This window comes from Galeopterus variegatus, unplaced genomic scaffold (genome assembly GCF_000696425.1).
Source record: "Galeopterus variegatus unplaced genomic scaffold, G_variegatus-3.0.2 Scaffold4273, whole genome shotgun sequence".
NCBI lineage: Eukaryota > Metazoa > Chordata > Mammalia > Dermoptera > Cynocephalidae > Galeopterus > Galeopterus variegatus.
In genome coordinates this window covers 128,268-146,739 of record NW_007730384.1, presented here as the reverse complement: position 1 = coordinate 146,739, position 18,472 = coordinate 128,268, and the positions used below count along the sequence as shown (strand labels likewise).

General features: G+C 33.7%; 1 protein-coding gene across 5 annotated transcripts; it reads right to left on the bottom strand.

Annotated features, from left to right (window-relative positions):
* Positions 1 to 2,021: 2,021 nt before the first annotated feature.
* Positions 2,022 to 17,968, bottom strand: TRMT10A (tRNA methyltransferase 10 homolog A (S. cerevisiae)). Of its 5 annotated transcripts, none has more exons than XM_008587188.1 (8): positions 17,918 to 17,968; positions 12,225 to 12,421; positions 11,092 to 11,254; positions 10,367 to 10,438; positions 9,139 to 9,213; positions 6,994 to 7,143; positions 4,473 to 4,578; positions 2,022 to 3,303 (listed from the first exon to the last, which is right to left on the bottom strand). In XM_008587188.1, the coding sequence occupies exons 2-8, from the start codon at positions 12,407 to 12,409 to the stop codon at positions 3,035 to 3,037; spliced, it is 1,020 nt and encodes a 339-aa protein (XP_008585410.1). In that variant the 5' UTR covers positions 12,410 to 12,421; positions 17,918 to 17,968; the 3' UTR covers positions 2,022 to 3,034. The 5 variants fall into 5 exon arrangements, with proteins under 5 accessions (XP_008585410.1, XP_008585409.1, XP_008585408.1 ...); XM_008587187.1 differs by lacking the exon at positions 17,918 to 17,968 and adding an exon at positions 17,501 to 17,760; XM_008587186.1 differs by lacking the exon at positions 17,918 to 17,968 and adding an exon at positions 17,629 to 17,760.
* Positions 17,969 to 18,472: the final 504 nt, after the last annotated feature.

Genomic DNA, 18,472 nt, shown 5'->3' with positions numbered 1-18,472 from the left:
AATGCCTACTAAATCTTTCTAGCAATGAGCTAGGAAAACAGATAAACATCTCTATGCTAATTGAGATCAAAGTTTAATGATTACTATAGGTCTTTGCTGCTGTTAGTTCTGATCCTTGCCATTCTCTTTTCTCATTTTACACCTGTTGTCTGTACGTGTTCTTAGTGCTTTATGGACAATTCTTGCCTTTTATCTATATCATCTTGATGACCCTTTCCATCTATAATGTGAAATCACTTTACATTGTAATTGCCAGTAATTTCATAATTGTTAATTCACCTCCTAAGACATTTCTGCAGTGGAATTGTTTTCTTTTTTCCTTTTGTGTTCTGAGCATCTTCAAATGTTACAAATGTCAACATACTGATTTCTGGTGAATCAGACTGAAGAATTCCCCTTAAGAATAAGCTTGCTTTATGAAGACAGTAGATTATTAAAGAAATTAAATGAGGGGAAATCCTACTATTTCAGCAGACATATCCTTTTGATAAACTCATTTAAGTGATTTCCTACCTTTCCTATGTTACAAGTGACTTCAATATTTACTGGAGTTTTAACTAAGAAGGCACCTAAATAAACCAAAACAATGTTGAGAGAAAAGTATACTTTAAATGAGAGAAAAGCTTAATAATATTATTTTTTAAACCACATTTTTAAATACCTCAGAAGTCAGTTATTTCAAAAGAGGCAGGAATTTTCATTTTCTTGCCAGCAGCCTAGATAAGATATGAGCTCACAGTGGGGAGAACTGTGTTCCCCCGAAAGATGTGTCATCCTAATATATGGTACCTGTTTAGAAATGGGATCTTCGCCAATATAATCAAGTTGAGATGAGGTCATACTGGATTATGGTGAACCCTAATCCAATGCTGGTCTCCTTATAAGAAGAGAGAAATTGGATATGAACATAAACAGGGAAGACACAGGGTAGAGGACCATATAACAACAAAGCAGAGAATGGAGTGATGCAACTGCAGGCCAAGGAACATCCGGGGTTGCTGGCAACTACCAAAAGCCAGGAGAGGATAGGAAGGATTCTTTCCCAGAGGCTTTGGAGGAAGCATGACCCTGCGGCACCTTGATTCTGGACTTTTAAGACTCTATAACTGTTAGAGAATAAGTTTTTTTCTTTTTTTTTGTCTTTTTCGTGACCGGTAAGGGAATCACAACCCTTGGCTTGGTGTCACCCACACCGTGCTCAACCCGTGAGCGCACCGGCCATTCCTATATAGGATCCGAACCTGCGGCGGGAGTGTTGCTGTGCTCCCAGTGCCGTACTCTTCCGAGTGTGCCACGGGGCCAGCCCAAGTTTTTGTTGTTTTAAGCCACCCAGTTTGTAGTGATTTGTTATGACGTCCCTAGGAAACTAAAATAGGGCTTTTTTATTAGTGAAAATTAAACTATGTAATGCCTATAATGATTTTTCCTCACCTTTCATAATTAAACAGTGTTTTATTCCATATGAAATAATTTAAGTAAAAAGCATAATATTTCAGGCTAGTTAATCACATTTACTTAGAAAAAACAGAATCTTTGAAAAATACAACTTAAGATAGAAGTTTTATTCTTTTCAAATTATAGGGCTTTTCTTTTATTTGCATACCTTGCTTACAGACCTTACTTTAAAATAGTTAACTACAATGGATTCCTAAGAATAAGCATCAAAAAGTAAGAGACAGAGACTATAAATACTAAATCCAACAAACTTTCTACTAAACGTGTATATGTTAGTATATAACTTACCCATACTATAAGTTATATACTTCTTTTATATATAAAAAAATAACCAGGAGAAACTTATTTTATCCAAACTCAGTGAAGTCTCCTGAAAACTTACTTTAGCTGTGACAGAGAACATTTTACCTTAAGCATAACTGCTCTACAGTTACTAGTAAGAAACTTAAACAGCTTCCTTTCACCCCATCCTCTCTTGCCAACATTCCCATACAAATGTATATAGACTTTTGCACTTAATGAAGTTCAAATTGCTCACACTGTGTTCAACACACTATTCATGAAAATAATAGACATATAGCAAATCAATCTGTTTATCAATTAATAACAGAACCATACATGATACGGACAAATAGATGTTAATACACTTATATGCATATTTGACTACATGCATATGTTATTTACAGAGACTTATGTTTACATTAGTTTGAATATCCTTATACGATAGGAGGCAGATACACGTACAAACTTTATTCATCTTAAGAGCCAATAAATACTTTATTTAAAAAAATAAATGAAAGGAAAAGATAGCTGCTAAGAGCTGTTTTATTTTAAATCAGGTAAAGACAAAATTGATCCTTCAAAAGTAACAGCCTTATAAAATAAAATAGCCTGCAAAAATTCTATTTTATAATTGAAATATTTTATCATGATTATAGGAATTAAGAAAATGTATTAAAGAGATTCTCAACTCTTTGGTGATTACTTCAGACCCATGAAAAGGCATCATGAAGGAGGTACAAATATGGGCTCTGTAATCCAAAAGAAATGAACTGCTGACTCTATCAAACTGATACTTCTTCCTAAAATTACTGTATTTCTTCTAAGTAACTAAATTGAATATAAAAGCTGCAAATAGAGGGTAACCTCCCATATACAATATTCTAATAGATTTACAGGTTATTTATGAATGTCTGTCCCCACAAATAAATAGGCAATGGATTAGAAAGACATTGACATAAACATAAAATAATAAAATTCAAAGGTCAGAAGGCACATTCTGAATAATACAATCCAGTAAATGATAGAGAATGAAGGTATACTAATAAAGTAAATTTCTCTGGAAACATTTGAGGCTTAAAAAACTATTTTTAAAAAGCATACACATTTAAATCTTCTGCAAAAAAAAAAATTTCTTTCTTACAGAGTTTAAGAGGCTTTTTATTATCACTTAGCTCTAAAAAATGTTCTAAAAATTCACAAGAGAAATAAAAGTAAAATTTTCCTCCAATTTGAATACTCTATGAAGCACCTTACTTTTTCCTAATTTTTCCTTAATCTGAAAGAAAACCAGTTAACATTAGTGTGTTATAGAGTTCACTGTAGATTCAGTGCTATTTTCCTTATCTTGCTTTTCTCCTTCATGTTGTGAATCTAGTTCATTTCTGCTATAATCCTCCTCACTGGAATCACTGTCCAGTCCACCTTCAACTCTGGCAGATTGCTTGTCATGGGAAGAACTTTCACAGGCTTTGTCTGTGGGAACAGCTCCTTTCCGTTGGGGTAAGATAGTAAAAAATGCTTCTTGCCAGTTTCTTGTTTCCAGGTATTCCAGAATAATTTCAAACACTGCAATAAAGACAAACTCCATACATTTCTTAGCCAAGTTCATCACAATGTTGCATACTGTATTTTAAAATACATTGCCTTTGTGTTAAGAGCACTAATTTGTCCTAATAGCTACTTTGTTCTTATGTCTTCCTTCTCCTATTGGCTATCAAGGCCACTTTGCCCCAAGGTTTTCAAGCCAGTTACCTCATCTCTAACTTATCTTCAATTCAGTTTAAGCACTCAAAAATTTACCAGTATCCACTGTCAATTATAATCAAAAGACAGAGGACTTTTTTTGTTTAGTTAGCATTCATCTAAATGTCTTCTACCCTTCCAATAAAGAGCCACTCACTCTGAGGAGCTTCTTATCTGCTTTCTTTATTTTTTACATTAGGATAGGACTAAAGACTATAAATACTGTCTCCAAGATACTCTCACTTCAACATACTGCTGAAAGGCTAATTTGGATTACTTTGTGGAAAAGCAATTTCCACTATATATCAAAGTTTATGGAAGAAATTCATTTCTTTAATCAATAATTTCATTTTTATAACTCCCTCAGAGCCTGCTTTATAGAAGGTATCAAGCACAGAAAAAGTGTTCATTAAGTAGTAGACTGGCTAAAATCTCTCCTTAAAAATTCTAAAAAAGCAAAACTCCAGGAGAAGACTTAGGTCCAAGAATTTCTATTACAATGTTATGACAACAAAAAGAAAAAAACAACTCAACAATAAAATGATTAAATTATTGTATATGCAGATGATGGAATATTACATAGCCATTAATAATCATTCAATGACGTGTAAAAATATAATGATAAATGGGGAGGGTACTCCAGATTTATAACAGTGTATGTAATAGAGTAAAAATCAAATTATGTAATAAATAATAATATATATGCAGAGGAAAAGAACTGGAAGGAAACACACTGGAAGGAAAAAGTTACTGCCAAGTATCTCTGAGGAGTGAGACTACAGCCAATTTTTTTCTACATTTTTGTACATTTTCAAAATTATCTAAAATATAGAGACGATTATTATTTCTATTATTTAAACAAAGAATAATTATATTTTAAAATCTGTTTCTAGCAAGGTGTAATGTTTTCTACTTGTCTAAATATTAAATGCCATGTTCTTTTTTACAATGTTCACCAAGGTATATTTTTAGGTTATACCCTTATAGCTTACCATGATTAACTGCCAAAACTTTTCGGCTATTCATCTTCACAAAATTTCCAAGGGGGAGCTGTGCATGATCAATTCCATAATCAGATGCTTGTTTATATGTGAGTCCCTAAAACAAAGACACTGTGACTTGGACTAAAATATTATATTATTTTAAAGTCTACGACTGTACATCATTTTTAGAAAAAACTTTATTTAGTTAGAGAATATTATCTGAAAGGGGTATGTGTGTTTAACTGCTAAGCTGTAAGCATTCTCTTCACAATAGCTACAATCAGAATGTTTAGGTACTTTTTAAAGTTTAATTGAAATGTACTGATTGTACGTATTTATGGGGCACAGTTATATTTCAAAACATGTATATAAAGTGTAGCGATCAAATCAGAGTAGTTAGCAAATTCATCATTATGAAAATTTATTGGTTCTTTGTGATCAGAACATTTAAGCTCCTCTCTTTTAGCCGTTTGACAGCATATAATAAATAATTGCTAATTATATGTGCCTACCACTACTGTACACTAACAGAACTTATTTTTCCTATCTAGCTATAATTCTGTGTCCATTAACCAACCTCTCGCTGTCCCCCCCCGCCTTTTCCCACCTCTAGTAACCACAGTTTACTCTCTACTTCTAAAAATACAACTTATTATTATTTATTTATTTACTTAGCTCCCACATACAGGTGAGAACATGTGGTGCTTCTCTTTCTGTGCCTGGCTTGTTTCACTTAACACACTGTTCTCCAAGCTCACCTATGCTGCTGTGAATGGCAGAATTTCATTCTTTTTTATAGCTGAGTAGTATTCCATTGTGTATATATACCACATTTTCTTTATCCAATCATCCACTAATGGACATTTAAGTTGGTTCCATATGCTGGCTATTGTGAACAGAGCTGTGATAAACATGGGAGAGCTGGTATCCCTTCGACATATTGATTTCCTTTCCTTAGGTTATATAGCCAGTAGGGGGATTGCTGGAGTATATGGAAGTTCTACTTGTAGTTGTTTGAGAAACTTACGTACTGTTTTCCATAATGACTTTACTAATGAACAATTTGTTTTAACCTCTTCGATTTACAAATGAGGAATCTAAAGACATGTTTCCTGACCAGTTATAAAGCTCCTTAGTGGGAGAACCACAAAAAAAACCTGGCTCACTTGCCTCCTGACTCAAATATCTTTTTCACCATTCTACACTGTCTTTCTCTCAGTTTAAAATACTCAATCTGAATACCTAGAGAAATACCATCTCTGTTTCCATTAATATAAAAAATATAAAAGAAAACTAAGTCTTAATTATATAACACTGAGAGACATAAATCAAAAAGACAAAGAGAAACCTGAATTTAAAAATTTCTAATAAATTTTATTTTCCCTTTGTCAATTAAAAAAATGTTAAATATAAATTTCACCTCTTCTCAAAATTAAAATACTTTAAGCCTGTGTCTAACCAGGACTGAAATGGCCAAAAGACAGAGTAGAGGAGAAAGAAGAGCTATATTTCTCAACCAATAGTTTACATATTTGTGGGGCAAATAATAGATTGAAGAAGTGCTTTTGAAAACAAAATTGTTTTAGTTCAGAAGAACATACATAAGCAGAAAATTTGATTCTACATAAATAGCAAAATAGAACTTTTCACTAAGAAAAAAAGGCTAAAGATCACTCTGATAAAATTCCCTATGATGTGCTAGTGCTGCACTGTCCATTTGGTAGCCATGTGTGACCACTTAAATTTAAATTTACAGTTAAAAAAAAAAATCAGTTCCTTAGTCATACTGCACACATTTCAAGTGTTCAGTAGCCACACAGCTGCATAGTGGGCAGGCAGATATGAACATTTGCAAAATTGCAGCAAGTACTACTTGCACAGTACTACTATACAAGAATAAGGAATTATTTTATATTACTCTGCTGACAATATTTCCTCAGAAACTTAATAAACATGTTTTTTTCCTTAGCTGGGTTGAATTTAGTATACTGCAAAATAGCTGGCAAAATACAAAATGATATTTTCTTTAGAAAATGTACTTCTGTAATTATTCATCTGAATGAGGGAAAGGAGGTGGGAAGAAATAAAAGTACAAATATAAGAGTATAGAAAAAACATCCTGTAAAAATCATGTATTTAAAAACTGATATAAATTTCAGTGGCTTAGCAATGGATTAGCAGCAGCATCTTCTATCAGTATAGCACAGCATTTAAGCTGTAGACTGTAGAGCAATCTGTCCAGTTTCAAACATCTGCTTTGCCACCTACTACTATTGATTTAGGCTTAATTTCTCTGTTCCTCAGATTCCTCACCTGTAAAATGTAGATCGTAAAGCACTGACCTCACTGGGCTGTAGTGAGGATTAAGTAAGCTAATATATGTAAAGTCCTTTGCTTAGCTCAAAAGATGACTGAAATATACTAGGTGCTCAATAAGATCGGCTATCATTATTATTATTGTCTCTATCAGGAAACTCTGAAATATCACCTTTGAGTATGAGCAAAAGCAAAAATAAAAACTTAATTGTACCTTGTGATGATTGTGATCTACTAATCCTCCAATCACATAGGCCTTTGATTCATCTAATTCCTTCAGTATATTTGGTGAATCTGATGTAAGATAAATCAAGTCTTCTTTTTTTATGAGTTCACTATAGTGCTCTGGTTTAATGTAGATATCCTTTAAGACATAAGGGGAAAAATATTATTAATTAATAGGAGTTTGTAAAAATTGACTAAAAATGATTATTCTCCTTTCCCAAAACAAACTCATCCAAAAACATCTAAAATGAAATTTGAAAGAATATCATTACAATGTATTATTTAGAACCTACTACTTCAATTCCTTATCACCTCACACGTTAACTATTTAAACAGTTGCCTAATTTTATTACCCTGTTTCTGGTCTTCTACACACTGATAGCAGGTTCAGTTTCTAAAAACACACAATGTTTTATCTTTTTCAGTAGGATAAAATCCAAACTCCTTAACTTAGTAGCTCTATCCTGAATATGGCACTAACCTACCTTTCCTACTTTATCTCTGTTCCAACAAAACAAATGCATTTTTACTGCCACATATTTTCTCCTATTTTTCTTCAGCCAAAAAATGCCTTCTCCAATTGATTCCTTGCCATCTACAGGAATCATCAAAAGGAAATTACTTACAGATTTAATTAATTCCATGTACTTGTTTCTCCAAAGATACACATTTGAAAACTTGTTTACCAAAATTGTCAGGTCAGAGGTACAAAATTAAACAACAGTTGGCAGTCAGGATTCTGCAAACCACACTGACTGCATAAAAGAAGAAGCATCATCAGGCTCAGATGACATTTACCCAATAATTTTTAAGAAAATCAAGAATGAAGCCAGAGTTTCTCACCTAAAATGTATAACTTATTGATTAATAAACAGCCACTTTTCTGGAAAATAGTATATCATAAACTTGACCCCTATACTTAAAAAGGGCTCCAAGAGGGATCTGTGTAGAGACCAGTGAATCTTATGTCTCTCTGGAAAGCTGATGGTATAAATAATAAATTTAACAAGCCACAAAATAACTAAATTTACACCTATTCTAACTTATTTCATTATTTCTTAGGAAATAATAGGCACTAACATAAGATTTGTTAAATGTATTGTACTTAAAAACTCAAAAAGCCTTTGAAAATGTTTCATATCATAGGTAATTAATAAAAAAAATGCAGCCATTATGGGATTAGTAAGTGTGAGAGGGAAAGTTTGTAATTTTGAGAACTGAGTTTAAGGAAAAAAAAGTATAGAAATAACCCAGTCCTTTTCTGAATAGGATAGAGTTCTTTAGGTATTGATATCTTTACAAGTGACTAAGAACAGTTCAGTCCAATAGAAAAAAGTGTGAGCCACATATGTAATTTTAAATCTAGGAGCCACATTAAAAAAAGAGAAAAGAAACATGTAAAATTAATTTTAATAATACATTCTATTAACACAATATATCAAAAATGTTATCATTTCAGCATATAAGAAATATTTTTAAAATTATCTAGGAGATATTTTACATTTTCACTCTCTTTTTCTTGGTTAGTACCAAAATATAAATATACCAATGTTAGTACCAAAAAAAAGAGAGAAAATGTAAAATATCTGCTAGATAATTTTAAAAATATTTATTATATGTTGTTGAAATGATAACAGTTTTTGTCTCTGAAGTCCAGTACGTATTTCACATTTATAGCACATCTCAATTCACAATTCAGAGTAACACATTTCAAGAGTTCAATAGCCACATGTGGCTAGCAGCCACAAATGAGACAGTGCAGACTTAGAAGAAACAGAATGCAGGCACATTTCCAATTTTTAGAGTGACTTCACTCTTATAGATAATATATAACGTATAGCTAGTTTATTAGGGAGAAATTATAGATCTTTAAAATTCTTCATTTTTTAAGAAATATGTTTTAAAGTTGGCAGTGAAATAGCAGGTAAGATTTAATGAGAGCAAGTACAAACTAACAGATATCTCACTCTCTTCTTTAGCTTATCCCATCTGTAACTTTAGACTTAGGTTCAGTGACACATAGGATTCAGAGATTGCTATATTTAGCAGCATTATATAGAATTTAGGCAAAATGTAGACCTTTAGAAGCATAAACATACTTGGAATAATGTAAGAGATGATTTTTTTAAATTACCTTCCAGTTGACCCATCCTTTGTCATTTTCATCCATGTTCTTTTTCAGCTGGCCTCCGTGGCTTGTCAAATAAAACTGGTAAGAGATTGGTAGGTATAGAAAGAGCAAATGACCTAAGTCCAATATTTTATTTCTTTCCTACACTCACCTGATCATCAATAAAACACATATATTTATTATCACTGATCTAGAAAAGAAAAATTTGTGACATGCTTTGAGCATACAAAAAATATGTGGCAGAAATGACATGTTTTGTGTGTGTATGTCATAACCCACTAACTTCAGTATTCCATCTACATTTTCATCCCACTTCTCTTTCGGTAGTTATAATCTGACTTTCCCTTAAAAATCACTTTTCTGCAAATTCTCCACTTCTATGTCAAGTTCCCATCCCCCTTTTCTGCCACCACTGTTATTGTTTACCAGTCAAAGTCTTCATAATTTTTCTTTGGTTCTAAACCCTGACACTCATTTTAAGTCTCAATCAAGGGTGAGAAGGGGCCTATTACAGACAAAAATGAGTATATAAGAACTATCATAAACGTGTGATATAAAATTACACAACATAAAAACTACAAAATACAAAAATATAAAATTACTATCACTTGGTAAAAAACAAAATTTCTAGCCAAAAATATATTAAGAGATGCTGGTTCTAACATCAGTATACCAGTGTTAATTTTTAGGACACCTAGAATTCAAACAAAAAAAGATCCTATTTGTAACAGCAGCCAACTAGTTTCACAGATCACTCTCTTACCCCAGCTTAAGAAATATCTTTCAAAATTATCAGTGACTCAAAAGGAAACTAAAAATCCCTTAAGTAGACAAAACCTATACAACAGGTACCACAACACAATATCAGGCAGGTGCAACCTCTGCCTCTCCCTGACTCCCCCAACCCCCAGCCTGGAAGGAATTAAAAGCTGAGAAACTGGTATGAAAATATGTATATGTCCTATAATGAAGACACTCAACTAGACAGCAGTGAGCAGACCAATGTGTACAAGACTGATGATGACTGGAAAGAGCATGTCTGAGAATAACATAAGTGGAAAGATGTTTAAAATATTTTACTTTATTTTTGTAGAAAAGAAAACATTTTTCAAATTGGCATTAAACAAGATTACCTCTAAGACTCTTGCAAAAGCAACTGGAATTATCTATATCTTTTGCTGTTAAAAATATAAAAGGAATCTGGAGTCTATTTTAAATTCTTCAGACATACCTGTACAGGATGTAGTGCTCGTCGATTTTCTGCATAACATCGCTGAATCTGCTTATGAAGTTTCTTAATATCCTATAAAAGAGTGCAATTTTTAAAGGAGAGTTATCAAAATCATCTATGGCCATTGCATGATCTTAAAGGTATAGGATAAGCAGAAGGGATGACTAGATAGGCACAGTTTTTCTTCTTAAATTCAAGTCCATTCTGATAATTTTCAGATGATTTCCTTATATGTTAACAGAATTACTAGGAGTTAATACTGCGTAAGTGACCCATTATTTCAAACTTTATATCTATTTAAAGCGCTAGTTCATGAAAACATCTATTATTCTTAAGAGACAACAACAAAACTCTTAGAGCCATACTATTACTATTTTCATGCCTTACCAATGCCACTGGTAAAACTCCACAGATCTTTACAATTAATAGGCAGTTTTACCATCTAATTACTGAGTATGTGTATCTTTCTCTTTCCCATAAAAAGTTGGTGAAAAAACTAAATTAAAAGATAGTATGAATCTTTCCATGAACTTTTTACGACTCCTTGTACATACATATATCAAAGTAATTTATTAGCTAATTTAATTTACGGGACACAAATTTTGAAAAACATGACAAGTTGTATTTTAACACATAAATGTATATCAAAGTGCTACTATATATTAAAACAAAAATAATTCAGCTTAGTTCACCTACACGATTTTTCTGACAATGATTCATGATACCTTTAATATCATTAAGTCATCAAAACTACAGTCAATGATAAGTCGGAGTGTGCTTTGAACAACATGTCTTCGAATACGTTTTCTGTCATTTCCATCTGAGTTTGATTCCAGTTGGCACTGTCGCTCTAATTTCTTTCTCTTGCGTTTTTCTTTCCGCTTTTGTCTGAAATTCGTAATTGAAATAAGTTTTTGTTATTTGTATATTCAGATATTACCAAGATATTATAAATGGACACAGAAACAATTACTTCTTCAAGTCATCACGTTGAATCAAACGAAATTGCCACTTCTGTGGGTCAAAAATGGTCAGATATTAGCAATTTTATATAGTCAATCTAAAAGCTTTAGACAGGAAGGAAATGAGTTTTCAAAAACAATTGAAAGCTTTCTTTCTAAATCCTAACTATGGGCTGGTTGGTTAGCTCAGTTGGTTAGAGCATGGTACTGATAAGTCCTACTTACAGTACTCAATAGTTTAATTTATTATTGGAATCACAAAGAAAACCTTATAAATACTGAATTTGAGAGTTATGATGAATTTTACTCCCATTATCTATCATCTACATGATTTTCAAGCAATAGTTATATGGTTTAGAAAAAAGGCAAAATAAAATTGTTAATTTAAAAAAAAACATACTTTTTTTGTAATCTATATCAACTATAGTTTATTTTCTCTCAGTAAATTTTGGCATTATACAATAACAGCTTCAGCCTAACTGCTGTCACCAAAACCTGCAATGGTTCTTCTCACAAAATCAATGTTAGACCAAAATTTGATCTTTCTGAGTTATTTTTATTCTACATTTAGGACATGAATACTAACTATATCCTTTATGCTTTATCTGAAGATAGCGGGTGTTTCAGAAAATGCGCTGCTGCTCGCAATAGGTTCTGGTTGAGACAAGGTGTTGAATGCAAGTTCATCAACACTGCTAACAAATAAACAATAATAATAGTTCAAAGCACACACAATTTTAATAGCCTATTGACAGTGTTAGCTAATACCATTATTATTATTATTAATAATCTTAATATTAATTAACACAATTATTGTTAGTATGCCAAAAGGCTATGCAAGGTCCAACATTCCATATTTCTGAATAGAGGAAGAACATACATTTTGAAACACATACTTGCGGAGTTCTCGTTGTTCTTCCCATTGTTTCTGTTTTATTAGCTTCTTCATTTGTCGTTTAGATATTTGTTCAAATACTTCACCTAATCTTGGGGTCTGGCTCTCCTCTTGATCTTCACTTAAGCCTTGCTTTCTTTCAACATTAGAAGTCTCAGTTAATGTTGGCAATGTTTCAGATGACATTATTTGGTGCCTCTGAAAAATCGAAAAGCAACTTTTAAATACCTAAATGACCAACAGACGTAACTAAAATTAAAGCATATCAGCAATAAATACAAATGCAAATTTGGACAATTAACTATAATTTATTGGTAAAGATCATTTAAATATAATTTAATACCAATTAAATATCATTCATTGGCAATGCTGGTAAACGTCTGAAGAAAGGGGGTGTTTTCATATACTACTGATGGTCACAATTTTTTCAGAAGGCAATACAGAAATGTTTCAGGAGCTTTAAAATACTTGTACCCTTTGACACAGTAATTTATTTCTTAGAATAAATTCCTTTAAACCAATCAGAAATGTACACAAAATATGCATATGAGTATATGAACTGCAGTATTATTTTTAACAGTGAAAAGTTAGAACCTACTTGAATGTCAGCAAAAGGAGACTAAATAAATTACAGATCACCTATAATATGGGTCAGAAATATTAAGCAGCCAGTAAAAATCATGTTTCCAAAGTTATTTAGTGATTAGGGAAAATAGTTATAATAATGTTAAATAAGAAAATCAAAACAAAAACATTACATCGAATTGTTTTTAAAAAACATACACACAAACATATGCTTAATTTTTACCCAAGGTTTTCTGCATTTTCTAAATTTTATGTTATAAAAATATAATGTTTTTATAAAAATATTATTTTAAAAAAGAGATGCAGAGCACTTTTTCTGTAGTCTTCTTTAATGCTATAAAATGAGGGAAATAAAAATATTATTTCATTATTTGGTTGTACACTCACAATAGGTTTTTGACAAAAAATATGTTATGCATTTGTAGATGCTGGACAATACAGACAACAAATTTGGTTGCCCCCCCAACATATTTCATTAAAAATATGTAATTGTAAATATTCTACTTCAGTCATGGCTATGAAACAAAATATGGAACCTGATTCTGCAATAAGCCTGGCTTTGTAGAATGATTAGGGTTATCTCAAACATATCTTTATTTGGATTTAACCACACATGTCTTTATACCTACTGACTAGAACTGAACTTGCCTTCAGGTTAGGGAAAGGCTAGACATACTTAGATTTCTTTTCTCTTTAACAGTTTTTTAACACCAAAGCTTAAAAATGTATTTGTTATTTATCCCTGCCAAAGACTAAGAATAACGCTACCAAATGCTCTACTGGCCTTAAGGAAAATTCTATGATTCTTCTTTCTTACAGAGACAGCTAACAAGTCTGTGTAGAGAAGCTAATACCTAAAAGAAAAAACTCACAGTTTAGATAATGGAAGGACAAAACCTCTGCAAAACATAATATAAGCAGTAGTTTTATTATATGGGTCTAGTTTTCTTTAAAAGTGCAATGTTGTAACAGGACATAAAGACATAACTAAGCAAACATAGAAAGTTTACCAAATTTTGACTGTGACAAGAAATTTTAAGGAGATGTATGCTTTGGGGGCTACAGCAAAACCCTTGGCATTTCACTAGGTCACAAAAATTCTACGAGGGGAAAAGAACCATCTAGTAAACTGAGTAAGAGTTAAATTTTCCTTATTCCACTCACCAAACTATCCTCAGTGTGTGGGAACACCTCCTAGAAATGACAATTCAAATTTGATTCTAAACTGTAAACTCCACGTGGGCAGGGATGATGTCTGCTATTGCTCAACATTATACTACTCCCAGTACTCACAGTGGCCAGAACTTAGTAGATGATTATTATATATTAATAGAATAAATAAATGAGTGAATATAATATAACATAGGATTTTAAAAAGTGATCAAAATAGTAACAGCAAACATTTTTTAATTCTTATTGTGCTTAATTAGGAATTTATATCTAATTTAATCCTTAAAACAACCCTATGAAGTATTATGCCTACTTTAAGGAAGAAGAAGGCACAGTGAAGTTAAATAACTTGCTCAGAATCACAAAGATACTAAATAATTCCTAAGAAACAAGGCACCTAGAACAAATCTAGCACAAAGTACATACTTGAAATACTTGGTTGAATAAATAGATAAAGTGATGGAGTTAGGATTCAAACCCAGATCTAACTCTACCACCTCCAAATAATCCAAAAGCTTATTTAGAAAATGAGGGTTTCCAAAGAGCATAAAAGAGCTCTGTTACTTCAACCCTGCTGACTGAGGGCTCTGAGAAGAACTGTGTCACTGAAACATAAAAAGAAAAAATATCTCCAGTTCTCCTGTGCCACTGAATCAAAAAACTGGAACAGACTTTCTAGAGATGGTTGACAAGCGTTCATATTTTGGTTGAGGCATCCTGCCTCACAATCTTGAAACATAATAATAGATAAAATATAAGAAGGGAAAATAAAAAAGGTGCAGCTTCTCTGAAAACCAAAAATAAGAAGTGGAATAGATATTGCTCCTCCTGGATCTGCTGGGCAAAGGCAGCTGTAAGTTTCCCCAGCTTTACAGTACAGAGAATAATCATAATCCAAGGCAGGTGATGGAAGAGGGATGAACTGAAGCCAGCATTGGGGTGGGTCTCCTCCTTCCCCAGGAATTGTACCTGTTTTCAGGGGGAAAAAAAAAAAAAGCCTGAAAAAGGTACAACAGACTATGGCTTATGTAAAACTGAGTACTTGGAGGAAGCCTGAAGGAAAAAGACACAGCCTCTGTCACAATCTGGACCAAAACATGATGTGACATATGAACTTTTAACACTACATAATTAGAATCTGAACCACCCATATAAGACCTGCTATGTACTGAAACACAGAACAGGGTCATGAGTAGGAGGAACCACGAAATTAGTAGTAGACAGACATCAGTAGTAGATAGAGAGGTGGGTAGGAGAAGGGAGATGGTAATTCCATTCAAGAAGAACCTGCGAAGTATAATTACAAAAAGACAGAACTGATTTAAAAAAAAAAAAAATCAGTAATCAGGCAATAATTTCACTCTATACAAATTAGATATAATAGGGCAATCTGAAAATAACTTTAAAATAAGTTTGGTTGGGATAGTTCAGAGAGGTCATAAAGGAGTAAGAACCATAAAAACAAAACTGAAAATTGTGACATAAATGCAGGCATTAAAAAAAGCAAAGCAAGAATTCATGAAAAAGAATCAATTTGAAAACTAGGAAATGAAGACACAAAAATTTCCATAGATGAGACAAACTCCAGATTACCTGGAGTACAAGAGGTAACTGGTGGATTAGAAGACATCCTGATTATCTGACTCAGCATGCAAACAGAAATAGAACAGAAAAATAATATGGAGAAGCAGTGAAGTCTTGGATAGCAAGATGAGAGAGGTAGACAAAAAGGAAATCGGAGATAATGCACAGCCTTGAATGCGTTCATTAATTTTTTTAAAAAGCTAGCAAATACAGTAAACATTCAATTTAAGAAACTAGAGGCAGGGAAAACTCAGTAAGCCTAAAAAGATTGAAAAGAAGAAAATCTAAAAATATATATTGTGATCTCCAGGATCACTTTTATTTTACTTTCTTTCCATACGCAATACACAGAATAAAATTCAGCAATGCACGTATCCAAAACAATATAGGGTGAAGAAAACATAAGGCCCATTAAACTAAACTTGCAAACTTAAAAGCACAATTACAATTCAGAGGAAACTGCTCTCTTCATGAAACAATAATTAATATCCAAAAAAATCACATTTCTGTTTATCAGGGGCATTGTTTTTGGCAAGTTCTCTATTTTGTTCCAAAACTGCAAGTGTTGATTAGCTCTATAATGTAAAAATTAAAAAAGCAATATAAAGTAATGTTTTACAGCTCATGTACACCAGGGGGAGCATTCCTCTTTCCTATCTAAGAATTCTCAAATTTAACTTGGCCTATCACAGTATTGTAATGTTTTTAAATAGCCTATCAAATACAAGGAAAGGTCATGAGATAATTACTATTATTATGTAGCCATTCCCAATTAGGAAAATGCACTGTATGAAGTGAATTTTTAAGCTTTAAATAAACTAGATACATCAAGACATGAATAAGTGGAACAGAGGAAAAATGATGCTGGTTTGATATCTTAAAATTATTGCTTACCATATATTTACATTTAAAAATATCTCCTTGACTGGCCGGTTGCTCAGTTGGTTAGAGCACAGTGTTGTAATACCAAAGTCAAGGATTCGGATCCCCTAACTGCCTAGCCACAAAAACAAAAACAAAAAAAGCATTGCTCGGCCAAAATAAAATAATTAATTAAAAAAAAAAATCTGACAACTCTCACTGTCTATATTATACAATAAGCACTTCGCCATGTACTAACTTGTTTGGATTGCCTGTTAAGCAAAATTAGCCATTTTATTAGGTATACTTGCTTTCTAGTTTTAGTTTGGGCCATAATTTTAAAAATCTCTGATAGAGGGTTTTGAGTTCCTCCTCACATGCAGTGACACATAGTGAATTTTCATTCATTAATCAAGTTCAATAAGTATTTAAGAATTATATTTCACAGAAATTATAAATATCGGTGTGAAATTTTACCTTAGCATAAAATAAAAAATTGGGGAGGTTCATTCATAGATATAGGTTATCAGGTGAGCTTATAATACTAAGAGCTGAATAAAGATGACTAAGGCCATTTGGTGTGGGTGGGACGAATGTGTAAAACAGTACCTCAATCTTCCTTGTATTTCCATTTCTTAGCACAATTTAAGACAGGGAGGACACACAACATAAATCAGTGAAGGCCAAAAAGAAAAAAAAAAAGTGTAAGCATTTTATCGACTGGGTTAAAATAAACATAACTCGTAACTTATGACTCAGCCATCCTTCCAGAAAGATCCACACGAATATTGGAATAATTGCAGAGTGGAATTAACGACCCGATAGTGATAGTGAAAGAATACCCTTTTTAAAACGTGCTGGCCAAATCTGCAGTAGCTAAAGTCCTTTGTTCAAGACCGTTGGGCAGAAGGTTGGGATAGAAAGGGGAGTTGTTTTTTTGTTGTTGTTTTTAAAGTGAGGAACTAATCTTTCATTATCCTCTTTACATCTCTAGAAAATTTCCCCAATTTTAAACACTTAAAGCATTTCAGTGAAATCAAGAACACCTCAATCTTCGTAAAATCGTCCCCAGCTCACCACAATGGAGCCTAATAGCACCTGCAGCAACTTCCCCTCGGGCTCTCAACATTTCAGAGGGCTCAGCTACGTCAGCCCCTCTTCGGAAAAACGAGGTAAAGCAGGTTTAAAGAGGTAAAGCAACTTGCCCACGGTCTCTAGCCACGAAGTGGCAGAGCCACAACTCGTTTTCCGGCCCTTCAGAGTCCAAATTTCCATCGCTCTTCGTCCTTTGCAAACGCACACTCTTCCCAAACTAAGGATCGAATCCCGACCCCCAAGTCAAAGCCTGACCGAAAGCGCACGGCCAACGGCGTACACAGCCTCGCGCACTCTCCTTTCTAGACCCCCCCAGCCTGCGGACGCACTCCAGAGGCGGGATTAAGCTGCAGCCGGCGAATCAGGGAGCGGCTAGGCGAGCCGCGGGGCGCACTCTACCTGGCGTCATTTCCTTCGATAACAGAGTCGCTGCAGCCAACTCCACAGCCCCAGTCTCCTCTCCCCCGGAAGCCCTAGTTGTCAGTCGAAAGCGGCATTGGCATGCTTCCGTTTTGCTCCCGAAGGCTACCAAAGGGCAGGCGAATGCCAGCCAACTTACTGAGCTCAGGCGTTGACGGGGAATGTGAGAACTGGCACCGAAATCCTTTCTGGAGTGGTCCCGATACCACTCACTAGTCCTCCTTTGGAAACTTCAACTCCCAGAGGCAGGGGCGGTAGTTACACGGTGGAGGCTACGTGGTTACGCCTTACGTCATCGAAGTGCGCCAACTCCGGCAGCCGCGGCCCCACTGGGAGAAAGGGGAGGGGTTTATACGGGGCGGGGCCTAGAGTTAACGGTTTGGGGAGTCGGGGGTGGTTACAGTGGTGTCTGTTTTTCCCTTTCAAGAGGTAAATGTATTCTTGCTGGCATGTATTAACTCATCATGTATTTGGCTGGAGGGTGGGGGAAATAAGATAATCCCACTCTTAAAAGTGCAAAACAGAGATAAAGAA

What these genes read in the sequence shown, in the direction of transcription:
- TRMT10A (XM_008587188.1), bottom strand. Translation starts at nt 12,409, where the DNA reads ATGTCATCTGAAACATTGCCAACATTAACTGAGACTTCTAATGTTGAA. An exon ending in GAACAACGAGAACTCCGCAA is followed by an intron (nt 11,255 to 12,224) that starts GTATGTGTTTCA and finishes TACGAATTTCAG; the next exon opens with ACAAAAGCGGAAAGAAAAAC. An exon ending in AAGGATGGGTCAACTGGAAG is followed by an intron (nt 7,144 to 9,138) that starts GTAATTTAAAAA and finishes TATGTCTTAAAG; the next exon opens with GATATCTACATTAAACCAGA.